At 38.9% G+C, this 17029-nt stretch overlaps 1 protein-coding gene across 7 annotated transcripts in view; it reads left to right on the top strand.

The window, feature by feature from the left end:
- RNF111 (ring finger protein 111) overlaps nucleotides 1–17029 on the top strand; it is a 44960-nt gene that overhangs the window by 16591 nt on the left and 11340 nt on the right. For 5 of the 7 annotated variants that reach the window (XM_041418661.1, XM_041418660.1, XM_041418659.1 and 2 more), the window contains 8 exons: nucleotides 3785–3911; nucleotides 5568–5734; nucleotides 8390–8587; nucleotides 9418–9737; nucleotides 10540–10795; nucleotides 11528–11879; nucleotides 14635–14760; nucleotides 15395–15521. In XM_041418661.1, the coding sequence (XP_041274595.1) occupies nucleotides 3785–3911; nucleotides 5568–5734; nucleotides 8390–8587; nucleotides 9418–9737; nucleotides 10540–10795; nucleotides 11528–11879; nucleotides 14635–14760; nucleotides 15395–15521 (1673 nt within the window). The remainder of the gene's footprint in view (nucleotides 1–3784; nucleotides 3912–5567; nucleotides 5735–8389; nucleotides 8588–9417; nucleotides 9738–10539; nucleotides 10796–11527; nucleotides 11880–14634; nucleotides 14761–15394; nucleotides 15522–17029) is intronic. The other 2 variants (XM_041418658.1, XM_041418656.1) reach the window with 1 other exon arrangement.

Raw genomic sequence — 17029 nt, 5'->3', positions numbered from 1 at the left:
CTGAGCAATGACTGGACAAGAAAGTGTGCTCTGACACCTGTGACATTGTTGTGGGTGCTGGGTGGTATGAGAGCTTTTAGTTCAAATTTGTAGCCTGAATTTTCCACTCTGACTGCGCAGTGGTTTTGCTTGCTGCAGCTGGCAGAGAGAACATGTGCCTGAGTGGGCTCTTGGTCTGATCCAGTGAAATCTTGGAATTCAAGTCCTCTCTCTCACTGGAACTTGACTGCTGACTTTAAGTCTCTTTTGGTTTCACTTAAGAGTTGATCAGACTGTCTCATTTGAAATTGTGTATTGAAAAATGCTTTTGTTATCTAACATGTAATATTCAGACTGGTTGAACTCCATGTTAATTGCAAAACAGATGTGAAAATACCCTCTGAGAATGACAACAATCAGCCAAACATAAATTTGGGTATTACACCAGTGTTATTTATGCCCTTGGTGGGATACTTGGGATGATGATTAATTAATCTTGGAGTTAAGCCATAGTCTTTTAGAGTTAAATAGTAGTATAATTACGTATATTATACATGTTATACTGTGCAAAGCTTAGTCTCTTTCTTACAACTTGTGGATTATTAAAGTATTTGATTCTAAAGCAGTAAGTTGGTCTATCACTGGCACATAGCAATTTCTGTTGTGAAGTAATCTTACAACTTTCTAGGGAAAAATATGTAATTTACTGACCTAAGTATTGAACTTCGGAGTCCACTGTTACATTTACTTTAATATAAAAGCTAGATTCTGCTTACAGAAGCACTTTGTTATGACAGATTTACTGGTTTTGTGAGGTAAGGCCTGGATGAGAGTGTGTTTATTTTTAAGGGAGGATTATATTTTTATACATGTTCAGATTTGGATTCAAGCATATGCAGTTTATCCCTTCCCCTAGGCCAGCTGAGCATTAGGTTTCCATCATAAAAAAGGCTTTTAAAAGAGGGAAAAAGACTTATGTGAAGAAGTTACTGATTGTTTCTGATTAATAGTCACATGCAAAACATAATTACTAATGGCTATTGAAAGGTCTGAATGGGAAATGCAAAACTTGCAAACTGAAATTTAGTGTCTTGTGTGCACTATGGAATATTATTTATGGACGTGAGAAGGGAAAAAAACACCCCAAATTCAGTGGAAACTATTGAAATCCTTGCTGATTTTCAAGAGAAGTTTTGTTTTTATGTAGCTCACTTGAAATGCAGACTGAGTCTTTCGGTGGTGGCCCGAAGGTTAATTTACTCACAAATAACTAGAGTATAATTTTCTTGATGTGTTCTGTGATTCAGAAGATGACAGAGAAATAATGTGTGCCTGCAGGAGGATGATTTTCTGTTTGTTTTGTAGCCATAGGTATGATTCTGAAAGTAGCACAAAATACATCTCTTACATCTGTGTAACCGTTTTGCTGTCAGCAGTCCAGTGACTCTTCTTGGAGAGATAACCCTCAGGAGCTGTAGGAATAGTGTAGTTAACTCTGTAATTATCCAGATTTAGCTGGCTTCTTACAGCTTCAGTCACTCAGGGGATCCATTGATGTGCAAGGTATTCATGCTTTAAAATTTGCTTGAAGGTCTTTACAGACTGATGACTGGCCAGTGACTGGTATGTGCTAAAAGAAAAAAGTGAATTATACTGTATCATGGTGGACTGTATAAAACAATTAAATATTTACATAGTTTAGAGGAGTTGTTTTTCTGCTTAATTTTGAAGAAAATATTGGTTTCTTGTATAGGAAAGTACTTCATGGGATGAAAATTTCATCAGTTTGTGCTTTTGACTTAGGAAGGTGTTTTTAGAAGCATGGACAGTAGGAAATTGCATGCGTCTGAACTATGTCTATGCTGTATCCTACTTGGAGCAACTTTGATTGTCTTCCTAAAGATTTTGTTATTTTGGAAATCACAAAACCTGTTCATTCAGTACCAGTCCTGATGTTTTTTACAGTCTGATTTGTGTAGTTGGTACAATCACCTCCCAGCCAAAGAAGTGCTTAAAAAAACCAATTTAATAAAATGAGCTTTTGGACATTGAGAAAGATATCTGAATTGTGTAGATAGTCAGTTAAGAATTCCCTTTGGTTTTCATGAGCTAAGCTTGTGTCAGGATTTCAGTAGGGGTGCACACTGGGTGAATTTCAGTATAGATCTACATGGTAGATGATTCTGTCCTTGAGGAGAACTTGTTTTCTGAAGTAGCAAAATCATATTTAAGCCTAAATCTACTTTTGCACCTGTCATAAATTTCAATACACACTGAGCCTGAGGATGTGTGGACTCTGAGGAGTGCTCTCAAGCTTACTGTATTTCAGAGAAGTGCAGCTTTGGAAGATGGAAGGAAGAGCTGGGGGTTTTTCTCAGGGACCTTTCCCCAGCTGCTTGTTGGGGTGGTTTTGTCTGACAGCAGATAAGTTTAGTGACTGACTGAGATAATTCTGTGTAAGGAAGCTGTTGCTTGTTTGCCCTGGTAGGCACAATATTTACATTCCTCTGCATGTGCTGGTGGCTTTAGCTGCTGCCTTTCACTCTGAGTAATTAGCCTTTTAGTATTTTCAGTTTTGGAATGTCGTTTTGTTTTTTAGACTTTGCAGTATTTTCAGTTTTCCCCAAAATTTTCACGCAAATTTTGAGAACTGATTTTGTTCCACACTACTTCCAATTGCTAGTTTTGTTAGTATCAGTATTTGGAAGCATCACTCTTTACATCTTCAGCCAGCAATCTTTCTGAGATAAGTATGGTCAGAAACAAAGGCTGTTGGAAAATAAGTAATACAGTTTGGGGTTTTTTTGTGAAGCAGAAAAACTGATAAAATAAAAATGAATAATCTTTCCTATCATATAATTGGGTAAAGCAGCTGAGAACAGTCAGTGTATACAGGATGGAAGCATTGACTTGAATGAGACCAAATTCTTCAAGCACTTCCTTGAGGCAATTTGCAGAAACCAAAAGGATAGTTAGTGATTTCTAAGCTATACAGCTCGGGTTTTTTTAGTTCTTTTGTGCTCAGTGAATAGTCCATAGCTCAGTTTAAGTCTTGTAGATAGCTCAGACTTGTCACTGACAGTGTTGCAGCTCTAGAGAAGTATTTCATGTGGCTGCTTGTTAGGCTGGAACTGTAACTGTTATTCCTGAAGTGGAAGTTGTTTCCTAAGAAAACTTGTCTCTTTTGTGGGATTTTGGTTGCTGTTTGTTATCATTCTTAGTCTAATTTTATCTTCTGTCTAGTACAGATTGTGAATGCCACAAAAAGTCTAGATACAAAGGTGTTTGTAAATGCCAAGGGATTAATTTTGTTTTAAATATAAACTAGTTGGTAGATCATTAGTCTTCTGTTGTCAATATTTAGCCTTGAGACTGATACCTATAAAAACGTTTTTTTTTTTAAAGCTATTTTTTAAAAAAGCTATTAGTGCTAACTAATAAACTGCTACTGCTTTGCTAGCTTGTAAGTTTGTTCTGTTTTTGTATTAAATGACTGAATTTTTTTGAGGTTACAGATAATAAAATTCACTGCAATTGCTTTCAATGCTTCTGCAAGCTTGCATACCTACCCCACACTCAGTCTTCTGTCTCCTTCCTTTTTTTTGCTTTAGTATTTACAGCAGAATTGCTCCCTTTAGTAATTAGGTCATGTATTTGACAGTTGCACCTAAGGTTTTGACATACACCATGGAATTCTCTGCCTACATATATTTCAAATCTATGAAAAACAATCTCTTATAATGACAGTTGGTGATTGAAGTAGAAATGAAATATAGAAACTTTCTTCTTCCTTTTTCCTCATCAGGAAGTATTGATGAAGATGTTGTGGTGATTGAAGCATCGTCCACTCCCCAAGTCACTGCTAACGAAGAAATAAATGTTACCTCAACAGACAGTGAAGTGGAGATTGTCACAGTTGGTGAAAACTACAGGTGTGATGTGTATCTCTTTATATTCATAAAGTTTTGCTTGTCTCTGGGTTTGTCACAATGCTTTGTGCCATTAAAAGCCCATAAGGTAATGTCACTGCTAACCAAAATGCACAGTATGCATTTTTGATTAAAAAAACAAACCAAACCAAACAAAACCCAAGTAACAACCAAAGACTCCAATCCTAAACCCCCAAACAAACTAAGGACAAAAAACCCCAAGCACAGCTTTGCCAAAGCTTGAGAATTGAACTAATCTGGAGTTGCTGAGGTGGCTGTATTAGTGTGATTGATGTGCAGAATTTGAGGGAAGCAAAGCTGCACAGTGAGATCCTAGAGAGAGCATGTGTAGGCTGAGTTGACTATCTAGGGATTAGCTGAGCATTTCTCAGGAAAGCAGCCTACTTTTTTGAAGCTGCTGCTGTATATGCTTTCCTGTTCTTCCAAGAATCTCTGGAAGTTTTGTTCCATATTGTCAGATTTTACGGAATCTATTAAAGTGGAGTTTCTTGAAGAAAACTTCAAATTCAAACCTATTTAAAGCTAGATGCTTGCAAAAAATAAACAGCTTTGTATATTCCTAGCATCAATAAGATGTGTTTTCTGTAATAGTCTTAAAACTTAAAAAAATTAATTCTTTCTTCCCTTAACTTCTGCAGTGCTATAGCCAAAACAGCAGTAGCTCCATGGTGATATGTGCAATGGGTTTTGTTTGTTTTTAGTGAAGTCATTCCCTTTTCTTCACATTTTCCTCTTCTGAATTTCTGAAGTCTGAGTACATTGTTTTTCCAAACTGGAAAATAAGAGCTGCTTGATTGATGTAAATATTGGAGAGTCAAATTTTTTTGGGAGTGTAATGGTAAATACAAGACTGTAAAAATACTATTCCCTTAATGAAAGACTGTATGCTTCAAAGAGGATACACAACCCAAACGATCATTGTCTTGAGTGTTAGGGTTTGCATGGCTAAACTGAACAGAATGGGTGTTATAATACAGAAATAAACCTATCCCTTTCCTTAGATATGGTTACAGGCTCAGGATGTCCTCAAGCCACATTGCATTTTAGTTTAAGTATCATAAAAAGCTGTGTTTGCTCTCCAAAGAGAGGGAGCAAAATAATATTAGAGGGAAAGGTCCAGAGAATTTACACAGTTGTGACATTTTGTAAATTTGAAGTATACAGATTATCATGTACTCTGTCACAGGTTAACATGCAAAAGTATTTAAAGTTTACAAATTTTTGTCTTCATAGGTCTATCATAGTTTATAGACCTGCTGTTCCAGACTGCACAGGAGTAGTGTAGGATTTGGAGACTCTGCAGTTACTATTTAGAAAGCTAAAGCAACTTCAGCTGTAATTGCTGCCAGGCCATGGCTGTAGGGTTTCACAGTGAATTTTTTTTTTTGAAGATAGCTGCATGTACATGGCTTAAAGACCTTTAAACTCTCCATGCTGGGCACTTGCTGTTATGTTCTCTGGTAAAGGCTGCAATAGTGTTTGTAAGTGTGTTTGGTGAAAGTTGAGTCACGGCGTATCTCAATGTAATAAAATGCTTTTCTAATAATAAAAAAGCTCCGAGTAGCTCCTCAGACAGGAGGAGAAGAATTCAGTGATGGCCAGGTGCAGGCCAGTAGCTGAGGTGCTCCCTGTGTCCAGGTCCCGCTCCGCGCTCGGACACTCGCGCTCGCACTGGGGGCCCAGCTCCAGCTCGCACGGCGCGCGGCCGCCGGAGCAGCGCTCCCGCAGCAGGGTCTCCACCGTCATCCAGCCCCTGAGAACGCAGAGCGCCGCCGAAGTCGTGGACCTCACCGTGGATGAAGATGGTGAGTTGCACTGTCAGGGAGATCTCTTCAGGAGCAGGATGGGCAGTGGAAAGGCACTGGAGTTAATGGCATCAGATAAAAAGCACTCTTCTATGAGAATGTCTGATTTCCAAGTTTGTCAGAAAATCCTCTTCTGCTCTTCCTTTCAAAATTTAGAATTTAGCTGTTTTCAATGGGTCTTTTAGATCTAAAGATACAGTTTTTCTTCCAAAGCTGCCTTGGGTGTGTGTCTGAGGGCTGACTCACCAGGCAGAAATTAGAGAACAGGTTGGAACTACTTCTTGAAAAATATGCACTTACTTCAATGCAACACTATAAAAGGAAAGTCTATCATTGCCTATGCTTTGGAATAGTGACTGTTCTTTCAGGCCATGAACTAAAAATAACTTTTAAAAAAAGAAAAAAGCCCAACCCAAAACTAGTAAAGTGTGTTAGGTTTCTGAAGCTGTAACCTTTCATTGGTTCCTAACATTAAAACCTGCTGACACTTAATAAGTCTATTCCTGCTGAAGATTGTAAGAAAAACTTACCAATTATCATAAAATTGGGAGAAAGACAAACTGAAGCTCATGTACGTTTTTGCACGTTTGTATTTGCAGATGGTGATGGTTTTGGGGATTTCTTTGGTGCATGATATTTGTACTGTGAACAGAAGCTTTGTCCTGTTTTGGTGCTGTCCCTGAGTGCATTGCAAGCTTAGTATTGTGCACTATCAAATTCTTCAAGTTGTTGTGGTTTTTGGGGTGGGATGGAGAGTCAGAAAGGCTTGAGAATAATTTTGCTTGGTTAGTGGCTTTTAAGGTAGAGGATGAGTTGATGTACAGATTCTTTATTTTAGGTATTTACTGTGAAATATCCCAGGAGCTCTGTTGTTGAAGGGGTACAGTGTAGGGTTCTGTTGCTTTACTTTACTCTTAAAATTCATATTATAGAATTTAGTCTTGTATTCAGGAACCAAGTTATTTTTAAAATACATTTAAAGTGTTAAAGACTGGCTGTTTCTCCTGCCTTCTAGAGGAAATGCCTAAGATGAATCTTCCAGGATTTAAGGAACGCTATTTTTGGGTTTAGGCATCAAACTTCACACATGAATTAGTGTTAAATGATTGGACTTCTGAATTAACACTGTAAAAGGCAGCTGTGCAGTTTAGCCCAACTTTACCTATTTCATCAAAGATACTGGTCTTAAAACTTGGCTGGCTGATTCCAGCCAGCCAAGCATAAAGATCCTCTCTCCTTCTATCTTCCTGGGCTAATGTCTGGGCAGTAATGTGAGAAATCCAGTTTCTCTTAGCTAGTAGTTCACAATGCACCTAGCCCCCTGTTTTTCATTGTTTTGGGCAGGGGAGAAGCAGAAATGTCTGTAAGGGCTGGTGGCAGAGCCTGAGGGAGCTCAGGGTGGCCACTGGCCTGAGCACTGGCTCATCACTTGTCTTTGTAGGCTGTACCATGTTCTATAAAGTTGCTCTTGTTTTCTGAATTTAAACATTAATACATTTCACCTAAAACGTTGTCCTTAAATAAAACTAGTATATTGGAAGGCCATGTTAAAAGTAAGAGGAATTTAAATGTAGACATCAGGTCATATTTTTTTAATGTGATGAGTTGGAAGACTTATGAGAGAGAAGATACATTTATTCCTTTGCTCACTGAGTTGTTGATACTCCTACTAGACATAGAGAGAAATCTTGAAAACTACTCATGTTTTATTTTGAGACTTTGTGTAAAAGAAGTATTTGAAGTTTTTGATGCCTTTTTTTTTTTCCCTCTGATATCCATGCAGATGTTTTTACTAAAAAAACCTGAGCTGTTTCTGATAATCTTCCCTTTTATGGTATCTTATATTCTTAGTCATGTCATTGCCTTTCATTACTTAAGAAAAATTTCAAACTTATAATCAAAGTCTTTTTCAAAACTGAATTCTAATTATGCCACCAAGTATAGTTTTAAATTTTAACTTGTTTACAATTATCTGGTAAGGGACAAGACTCAACAAGTGCTTTGGTTTTCCAAGATAAATTGCTCACTGTTAGCTTTGCAATATGTAATATGAACAGGTATGTACCTTTAAGAGAAGTCTCAAATATTGATAATCTGCTTTTAGCACGTGTTGAGACTAGAAGCCAAGCTTATCTTGCTAAAGCCTGTAGTACTATGCATCTGGAATGATTGGAGTTTGTAAAGTAGTACTGCTGGTTTAGATGTTATGCTGTTTTTGGTGAGTGGTCTAAAAGTTTTTCTGTTCTTCATAGGCAGTAGAAAGTTATAAGGATAATACTTAATCATGGAGTGGTTTGCCTGTGGATTCATGGAGGATATCAGAAAGGGCTTTTATCATAAAGTACTGAAGTAATTTAATCTCTTTTATAGTAGGGTTTTTTTATCCAGTAAATAAAACTTAAATGTTAGATTTGGTTGACAATTGATTTTATGTTAATTATTAAAACTTGAGTAGATTAAACACAAGAGAATAAAAAAGATTAATTTTCTTTTCACACACAGGCCTGTCAGGTTTTTGTGTTCTGACTTTCTTAGCTTCTGGCAGAGCCAGAATTGAGAATGCCTTGTAAAATGGTTCAAAAGCAGGAACAACAATAAAAAAACCTCAGCAACATTTAAAGGTTAAAGAACATGAAGGCTTTTTTATTTCACCAGAGCCGACAGTTGTGCCAACCACATCAGCTCGAGTGGAGCCGCAGGCCGTGAGTTCTGCTTCCACTACCAGCTCCAGTACGTCTACCTCAGAGCAGGCCTCTGATGCAGCTGCCAGTGTCTCCACCAGCCAGCCCTCTGCAGCACCAGAGACCACTCCCAGTCTCCCCAGTGGCAGCACTGCTGGCACTTCAGCTGGAGGTACGGAATAAGCTTTGAGCTGTTGTGTTGCCTCTGAGTACAAAGGCGGTAGAGGAAGTTAATCAGCGTTCTCTAAATTAAATGCCACGTGAAGTTGTAGTACTGAACCTAACAGTAGTAAGCTGAGAAGACAGGAATCTGAAAAAGACCATGGATTTCTCCATAATAATACAGGAAATTTGCTGGAGCCTTCTGCTTGTGCCTGTTGGAATGATTTGGTTATACGTAATGAACCACATCCTTGCTTTTTGAGGAGGTGGAATGTAGTTCACTGGAATTAAGCCTCTCATTTCAGTGTGTTACAGAGGTGTTATTTCAATGTGTGTTGTGAGAAAGTGAAGGATGTATCTCCTGCTGTGGATAACCCCCGGGAGCACATTTATACAGACCTGCTTAGAGCTGTATATACAGAGAGCACTCATGACATCACTGAAACAAAGCTGCCCTATCTGCAAGTGTGGTGAGGGACAATTAACCTGGGTACATCACAGTTGCACAGGAATTTGAGGTCTCTGCACATTGACCACAGGAACAATTTTTCCTCCTTTCCCTGCTGGTGACGTGCCTTAAATTTGTAGAATAAGACAAGTGTCAGTTCATGTCCTCCAGTGGTTGCCTGACGACCTGACCCATTCAGTTTAGGTTCATTTGGCAGGTATAGCTAAACGCTGCTTTTTGTATCTAGTTTGTTTTGTTATAGTCTAGCTGTGGTTTTCAATTGGTTAAATACTTAATTGTGAGGTACAGGGTGTTTTGTTTCTATTTAAGACACTGCTTTACAGTGATCAGCTTTACTAATTTCTTTCACTTCAATATTAACTGTCTTCAAGATGAAATAAGAAGAGCTGCATCTAATTCAACACTGGAAACTGGCCCTCCGGCCATGCCAAGGCTACCATCGTGCTGCCCCCAGCATTCTCCTTGTGGAGGACCTTCACAGACTCATCATGCATTGGGACACCCACATACAAGCTGCTTCCAGCAGCATGGCCACCACTTCCAGCATCACCACCATCACCACCACAACCCTCACCCAGCTGTCCCGCTGTCTCCTTCGTTCAGTGACTCCAGCTGCCCTGTGGAAAGGCCTCCTCCTGTGCCTGCCCCCTGTGGAGCAAGCAGCAGTTCTGGCACCAGTTACCACGAGCAGGCATGTTTAATCCTTGTGACTCACAATCACACCTTCTGACTTGGGATTTCAAGTTGTTCCAGATAGGAGAGAATAGGATAAGGATGCTGAATTATAAATTACTCACTTGCTCTGCATCAGGCGTTATAGAAGGGAACTAAAAGGAAAAATTGAGCTGTAATATATGTGAACACAAAACCCTGAAATTTTAGGGAAAGACATAGCCCTTCAAGTAATCATTGACAGCTGACCTCTTCATGGCTATGAGTGGCTGCATAGCAAGCCTGACATAATTACCTTGAAATATTCTGTCCATCATAGCAGTTTTGCAATGCAAATCATTGAGCTGCTTTGAGGGAAGAAAAATATCAAGTCTAATGTTCTGTATATAAAAAGTATAAAATAGTTTCTCCTCTAAAAGCATTGTTTCTTAGTAATTAAATCACAGCTGAAAAACAATACAGTCATCAGAAAGGACAGTACTGTGCTAAGTTACAGTATGCAGAATTATCAATCTTATTTATCAATTGCAGGGGTTTTTGTTGAGGTTTTTAGTTTGGTTGGGGGGTGGTGGGGGTTTTTGGTGGGGGATTGTTTGGTTGGTTTTTACAGAATATAGTGTAAGGAAGTTAGTCTCTCAGCAGATTCATGAATTTAGGAATAAGAATAAAAAACGTTCCAGAGTCAAGCCATAAAACCTCAAAATTTGGATCCCAGTTGCTTGTGATAGTATTTATTTGTATGTTTTTGAAATCTAATGTTCGAATGTGACTGCTTTCAATGTCTAAAGAGCGGCTTGAAAAAAGCTGGTTTGTTTCTGCAGCAGGCATTGCCAGTAGACTTGAGCAGCAGTGGCATCAGAAGCCACGGCAGCGGCGCTTTCCACGGAACGTCGGCTTTTGACCCGTGCTGTCCCGGCTCTTCATCGCGCACGGCGCTCTACGGGCACCAGGCGGGCGCCGGGCCCAGCCAGGCGCTGGCCATCGACGGCTACGGCTCGGGCATCGTGGCACAGCCGCAGCCACAGCCGCCGCCCCAGGCCTCGCTCTCGTCCTGCCGCCACTACATGCACTCTCCCTGTGAGTACTGCAGGTGCTCAGAGGGCTGGAGCATCTCTGCTCCAAGGACAGGCTAAGAGAGTTGGAATTGTTCAACCTGGCAAAGAGAAGGCTCTAGGGAGGCCTTATAGCACCTCCCAGTGCCTGAAGTGGTTCCAGCAGAGCTGAAGGGGGACCTTTGACAAGGGCATGTGGTGATAGGACATGGGGAATGGCTTTCAACTGGAACAGAGTAGATTTAGATCAGGTTTAAGGAAGAAATTCCTCCCTGTGAGGGTGGTGAGGCTCTGGCACAGCTTGCCCAGAGAAGCTGTGTTTGCCCCTTCCCTGGAATTGTTCAGGGCCAGGCTGGACATGGCTTGGAGCAGCCTTGTCTAGTTGAAGGTGTCCCAGTCCATGGCAGGGGCTTGAAACAAGGTGATCTTTGAATTCCCTTCCAACCCAGACTTTTCTATGTACCTTTTCCAGCTGGTATTACACAGATTTTTTTTTTGATTTTTTTTTTTCTTCTTGTTGCCAGTATTGGAAAACAGAATGCTTTTGGCTGCAGAAAATGCGTATTTCATGCAGGTTATATTTCTAGAATCACTTTATTTAAAAGTTACATAAACACATATTCCCATATGCTACAGTTGCTACTGTTTAAACCGATGTAATAATACTGAAACACCTGTGTGAAGATACTTCTTAAAATAAATTTAAGTCAAAACCTGCAATTGTCTGAATTAAAAGCACCTTATATTTTCATTGCAGATGCTTCCTTGACCAGACCTCTTCACCATCAAGCTTCTGCATGTCCTCACTCTCATGGAAATCCTCCTCCACAGCCACAACCTCCACCTCAAGTGGATTATGTTATCCCTCATCCAGTGCATCCCTTTCATCCTTCAATCTCCTCTCATGCATCTTCTCATCCTGTTCCACCTCCACCACCAACTCATCCCCTAGCCAATGCAGCTGCTCCAATACCACAGCATCTCCCTGCAACACACCAGCCAATATCCCATCACATCCCTGCAGCAGCACCTCCAGCACAGAGGCTGCACCCTCATGAAGTGATCCAGAGGATGGAGGTCCAGAGAAGAAGGATGATGCAACACCCAACGTATGTCACAAATGTACTCAGAACAATATCTAAACATATAATTCATTTCCCTCAGGTTTGTAAAATGTTGCGTGTGGCTCTCAAACTATTAATTGCATGGTTAGGGACTGTTAGTGTTGAACCATGGTAAGAGGTGTCTGTACAAATGGTCACAGTCCCATGAGCTTTAGGATGGACCCTGCTCTGTTACATCTCTCAATAGTGTGTCCAGGTAAGGCACAGAGGGGACATGGAAGATAAGGGGAGTTTGTTTCTCTTGCCCATTATTCTGGATAATAAGCAGGAATTCATTTTCAAGCTCCACAGCCCAGAGAGTACATCATAAACTCTGGTCAAATGTCTCTTGACAGCATGTTTTGCCTTATTGATGCAGTTAAGATTCTTTTTATATAAGCAAGACTTTAAAATAAAATTAACAAATTATCATAAGGGATCATATACTGGGTTTAATTCAGGTTAGATTCTTACAATCCTTACAACGTATCCTTACAATGCCTTTTGCTTTAGAAGAGAAGGAGACTGAGAATGTGATCAGTTTCAAGTTAGCTACTAAGACATGCTACTATTGTTGCTTAACTAGATTGTTGATACTAGTATCAACAGATATTAGTTGATACTAGTAGTATCAGGTCAGTAGTGGCTTCATATTCACAGAGTAGCTGAGCTTGTTTTAATTCTGCAGATAACATGTTTAAATATCTAAGAGAATTTCATGAATAAGCTCTTTTATTTGTTGTTCCTAACTTTGTTATACAGATTTGACTCATAACTAACTTGAAACTCTTTTAGAAGTTAATGCTTAAAGAGAATTCTGCTTTAACTGCAGCTTTTGAGGCAGTTTTTTGAGGTTAAGTATCTGTAGGCAGTAACTGCCCACAAATGACATGTGACAGAGAAGCCAGTGGCTCTGAGACAGCAAGGTAGCATTTTTGGAAAAAATAATTGTGGTAGCTATCTTATCAGATCTGAACATTTTCTTGTAATTTTGGGATTGGAGTTGTGAATATTGGCAATTTTGCAGCATAGTAAATTTGTATAGAAATATGAACATGTATAGGGGAATTGTAGGCAAATGTTGATAGTAGGTTCTTCCTTGACATTCTCTCTGAAGTCACCAGTCTTGGTCAGACAGTGCCAGTTTGCTCAGTGATAGTTCTCTTCTTAGGGTTTGGTTTGTAACGTATGGAATTATTCTGCCCTTGGTCTTTTCTTTTCACACCTCTAATTCTCATTCAAGCTATGTGCAAAATCAATCTTATAGGTGTCTTGGCCCAGCCTCCTAGAAATCAGATTGTACTCTGACAACCAGAAGCTGATGTGTATTGCTCTGTTACTGAATATAGAGTTGAGGCTGCCAGCAGACTTGCAGTTCCTTCAGTTCCGTGTCCTGAAATCTTGAAGTATTCTTAACATGTTGTTTCATCGTTCATTTCTACAAATAACGTAAGGAAAAATAGTCCAGTTTGTATCCTTCCTGTCCAAAAATATAGTACCTTTTCAGGATTGGAAGTAGAGAATGGTTAGAGTCCTCTTTTCCCTGTCATATGTCAAGGTGCTGTGCATCTGTAGAACATATGGACTTTCTGTTTATTTTTTGTCTAATTACCCATCCATAAAGATTGTGGGATGGACAGCCTAGGAGTTTTACATTTATACATTGTTTCTACAATGTATAAAGATGTTTCTACATTTTAAAGATGTTTCTTTTAGATTAAGACTCGGTTTAGGGAAAATGAGTCTACATGATGAAGTTTCATGAAACTATGAAACTTGTTTTGCTATGGTTTTGTTTGGTTTTTTTTTAAATTAACTTGTGTTCTTCCAGATTTTTTCCCCATAGTTACTTGATAAACTGAAAGGAGGTGAGACTAGGAGTATGTTCTGCTGATAGGTCTATTCCCATCTTAGTCTGTACCACTTCAAAAAATGAACAGTTCTCGCATAATTTGTACATGCTTGACAGATTTCTCTGAAGAAGTGTCACTTTAGAGTGCTTAGAATAGTTTGCTGTTAAGTACATTTTTGCCGCTTTACACATGTAAATTTACAAAATATCTGGTCTGCTTTGTCGGGTAGTTTAAGGTGGTACTGTACCTGGAGAACATAGACAGCTTTTGGTAAAATTCAAGTTTTTAGGTAGAATAATAAACCATCCTTTCTGCATTGAAAGCAATGGAAAAAAATCCTAATCCATTTATTTCTGTGGTAAAGTGGGAAAGTAACAGAAATCAGTCAGCAGGAGTTAAGTTTTTTTTTTTCAAATCCATAGTTGTTCTGTACTAGCTGGCATGGATAAAAACTGCGTGCTCAGTTTACCTGAGCTATGATGCAAACATGTTTCAAGGGAAATCTCCTCTGATTAGTGTATTAAGTTTCCCCTAATTACTTTTGCTGGTATAGTTTTACTAGAAATAATCTGCAGCAGAGCTGTGAATGACACTGAATTGTGTCTGAGCATGACTGTCATGTGGCCCTCCCTTTCCTACCTGCCCTTTGAGGTTGGGATTAAACACTTTCTCAGTCTCTGCAGTCATCACTGCCAAGTGAAGGGCAGGTCTCTGTAGCTGAAGCTGGTCTGGTTTTGAATATGAAATCTGGGTTGTAGCTTATGTCTAAAGCAGAAATTAAAATACTGCATGGTCAGTTTCTTATTTTAAAAGCACTGTAGTAGCTTGGTTGTAACATTTTGGTTATGGGTGTTGGTTTCTTCATACTAAAAAGTATGTGAAGTTAATTGTGGCTGTCTTTGTTCTAGACGTGCGCATGAGCGGCCTCCTCCACATCCTCACAGAATGCATCCTAATTATGGTCATGGGCATCACATCCATGTGCCTCAGACTATGTCCTCCCATCCTCGACAGGCTCCGGAGAGATCTGCCTGGTGAGCAATCAGACACTACTTGGGACTCTGGACAGGAGATCATAATGTGCTGGGCACAGTGCTGATAATGCTGGCTGTGGCTTTAAAAGCTGCTGTAGTTTAAAGTTTGTAGTTGTTGATAGGGCTTGAAAATATTACTTGGAGTACTCAATATCTTAAATGTATTTCTAGTGGTTTTTAAGGTTTTGTAGTACAGACTAGTATATTCTCTCCCCTCTTTGTTTGAACTTATTTACAGTTATATCAGGCCCACTTATAAAGCATGCACTTACATTCCACAATATATTTATTATTTTAAAAAATACTTTTGGCCATTAGTGAAGATGCGCATGCATGACAACTGCTGTTCCCACAGCATGTGCTGCAGGGAAGACTCCACATGGATAATATTACTGGGCTCAGTAAATGTGGAGTTTTACAGATTTTTTTTTAATACTAAATCTCTGCAGCTGTTTTAAAAATAGCTTTTAGTTATAAGAAGATTCTTCAGGAAAGTTTAAATATATCTAAAAAAAAATTGTACATGAAACTGTTGTTGCAGCTGTACTATGTTGTAGGCTCTCCAAAGCAGTGGGATTGTACCTAGCAGGCAAGCTGTTCCTTTACTGTAATGCCACTTTCATTCATGTGACAGGGAACTAGGAATTGAAGCTGGTGTGACTGCAGCTACTTACCCTCCAGGGCCCTTGCATCCTCACTTGGCCCACTACCATGCACCTCCTCGACTGCATCACTTGCAAATAGGGGCTCTTCCTCTAATGGTAAGGAGATAGCTTATGGAAAATTATGATCATTGCTCATTTTGATTTTGTTTGTAAGGAAAATGGATGTGTGTACATTGCTGCAAAGTGATTATCTGAAAATATTTCACTGTCTGTCCATGTGTTACTCCCAGCAAGGGAGCCTGAACAGGCCCATTGTGTAGTAAGAGGAGACAGTATAGGGACATCTACATTTCTAACTTCAGCTCTTGTAAAATGAAATAAACTTGAATTAAATTGTCACTTGCATTGTAATACATTGACCCTCTGCATCTGATTTTTAAAGTTTAGATTATTGAGTCTTGGATTGTTAAAAGTACCAACGTTCCACCCAATGCATGAGAATTAGCACTGATTCTTTTTAAGGTGTGTATACACACAACTAGAATTCCATCTAGAGGTTTGATTGTTTTCAAATAATATTTGTTATTCATCAACCTAATTCTGTGTGATCAGTTATATAATTTTGTACAATGAAGTGTTATAATCTGCAGGAAGTGTGGCAGTAAGGTCACACACCCTGTTACACATAATTTTTTTTTAATCTGCAGTGGAAAACCAAAACAAACAAGCATATTTTACTCTTGTTACAGAGTATTATTTTTGAAAGAATGCTTATAGGTTTAGGTAAAATTTTTCTTAATTTTATTTAATGAAAATTCACAGAGAAACAGATTTAGTTTGAGTATATTTAGTGTTAATATGTGGTCAAGGAATAATGTTTAATCCTTTTAAAGCTAGTTAATTAATCAAAATTGTGAGTTCATCTGTAAATGAATGCTAAAATTATAATGAAAAAAACCCTGCAAGTTTCATCCTTTCAAAATTCCTCTGTTAGTAGCCTGAATTGACATGTGGGGCTTGAACTGTAGATTTACAGCCAAACTGTAGTAACTGTCTCCTGTCTGGTCTTACATTGCTTGTTCCTCACTCTTTAACTACTAGATATGATGATCCTTAAGTAGCTCCCTGATAAATGAGGGTTGGTCATTCGTGGGTGCTGCTCACATACTTAGGACAGACTTTCTAAAGCAGTCTGTAGAATTTGGTATTTTAGTGTAGCCAGTGAGATTTTTAATGCATCTCCTGTGCATCATCTCTTCAAATTAAGTTTTTCTGCATTCTTCAGTTAGGTGTCTGCTTTTTCAAGTGGATAAAAGATGGCTTTACACTCTCATTTAATGTATTGTATTGTAACAGACAACATCAGCTGCTTTAGATCCCTCCTAATAGTTCAGGGAACTGTAATTGTGCTAGGAGGCAACAAGTTAAATCTGTGCCTGTTTTAGCTCATTTTTTATCAGGGCTAATAAGTCATCTGTGGGATTTGCTTCAATTGCTGTGAAGTTTCTAGAAATTTAGGAGTTCAGATTATCCTTATATTACAGTGTGATGAGAAACTTATAATTGTATTTTAATTTTAATTGGAGTATTCCTACAGCTAAAATGCTATGTAAGCAAATAGTTGGGACCCCACACTTCATCTTTTTAGTAGAGGAGAAGAAAGC

This window comes from Onychostruthus taczanowskii, unplaced genomic scaffold (assembly GCF_017590055.1).
Source record: "Onychostruthus taczanowskii isolate IOZ18803 unplaced genomic scaffold, ASM1759005v1 scaffold6, whole genome shotgun sequence".
NCBI classification, from domain to species: Eukaryota; Metazoa; Chordata; class Aves; order Passeriformes; family Passeridae; genus Onychostruthus; species Onychostruthus taczanowskii.
The sequence above is the reverse complement of the archived record's forward strand: the minus strand, read 5'-3'. Positions and strand labels throughout refer to the sequence as shown.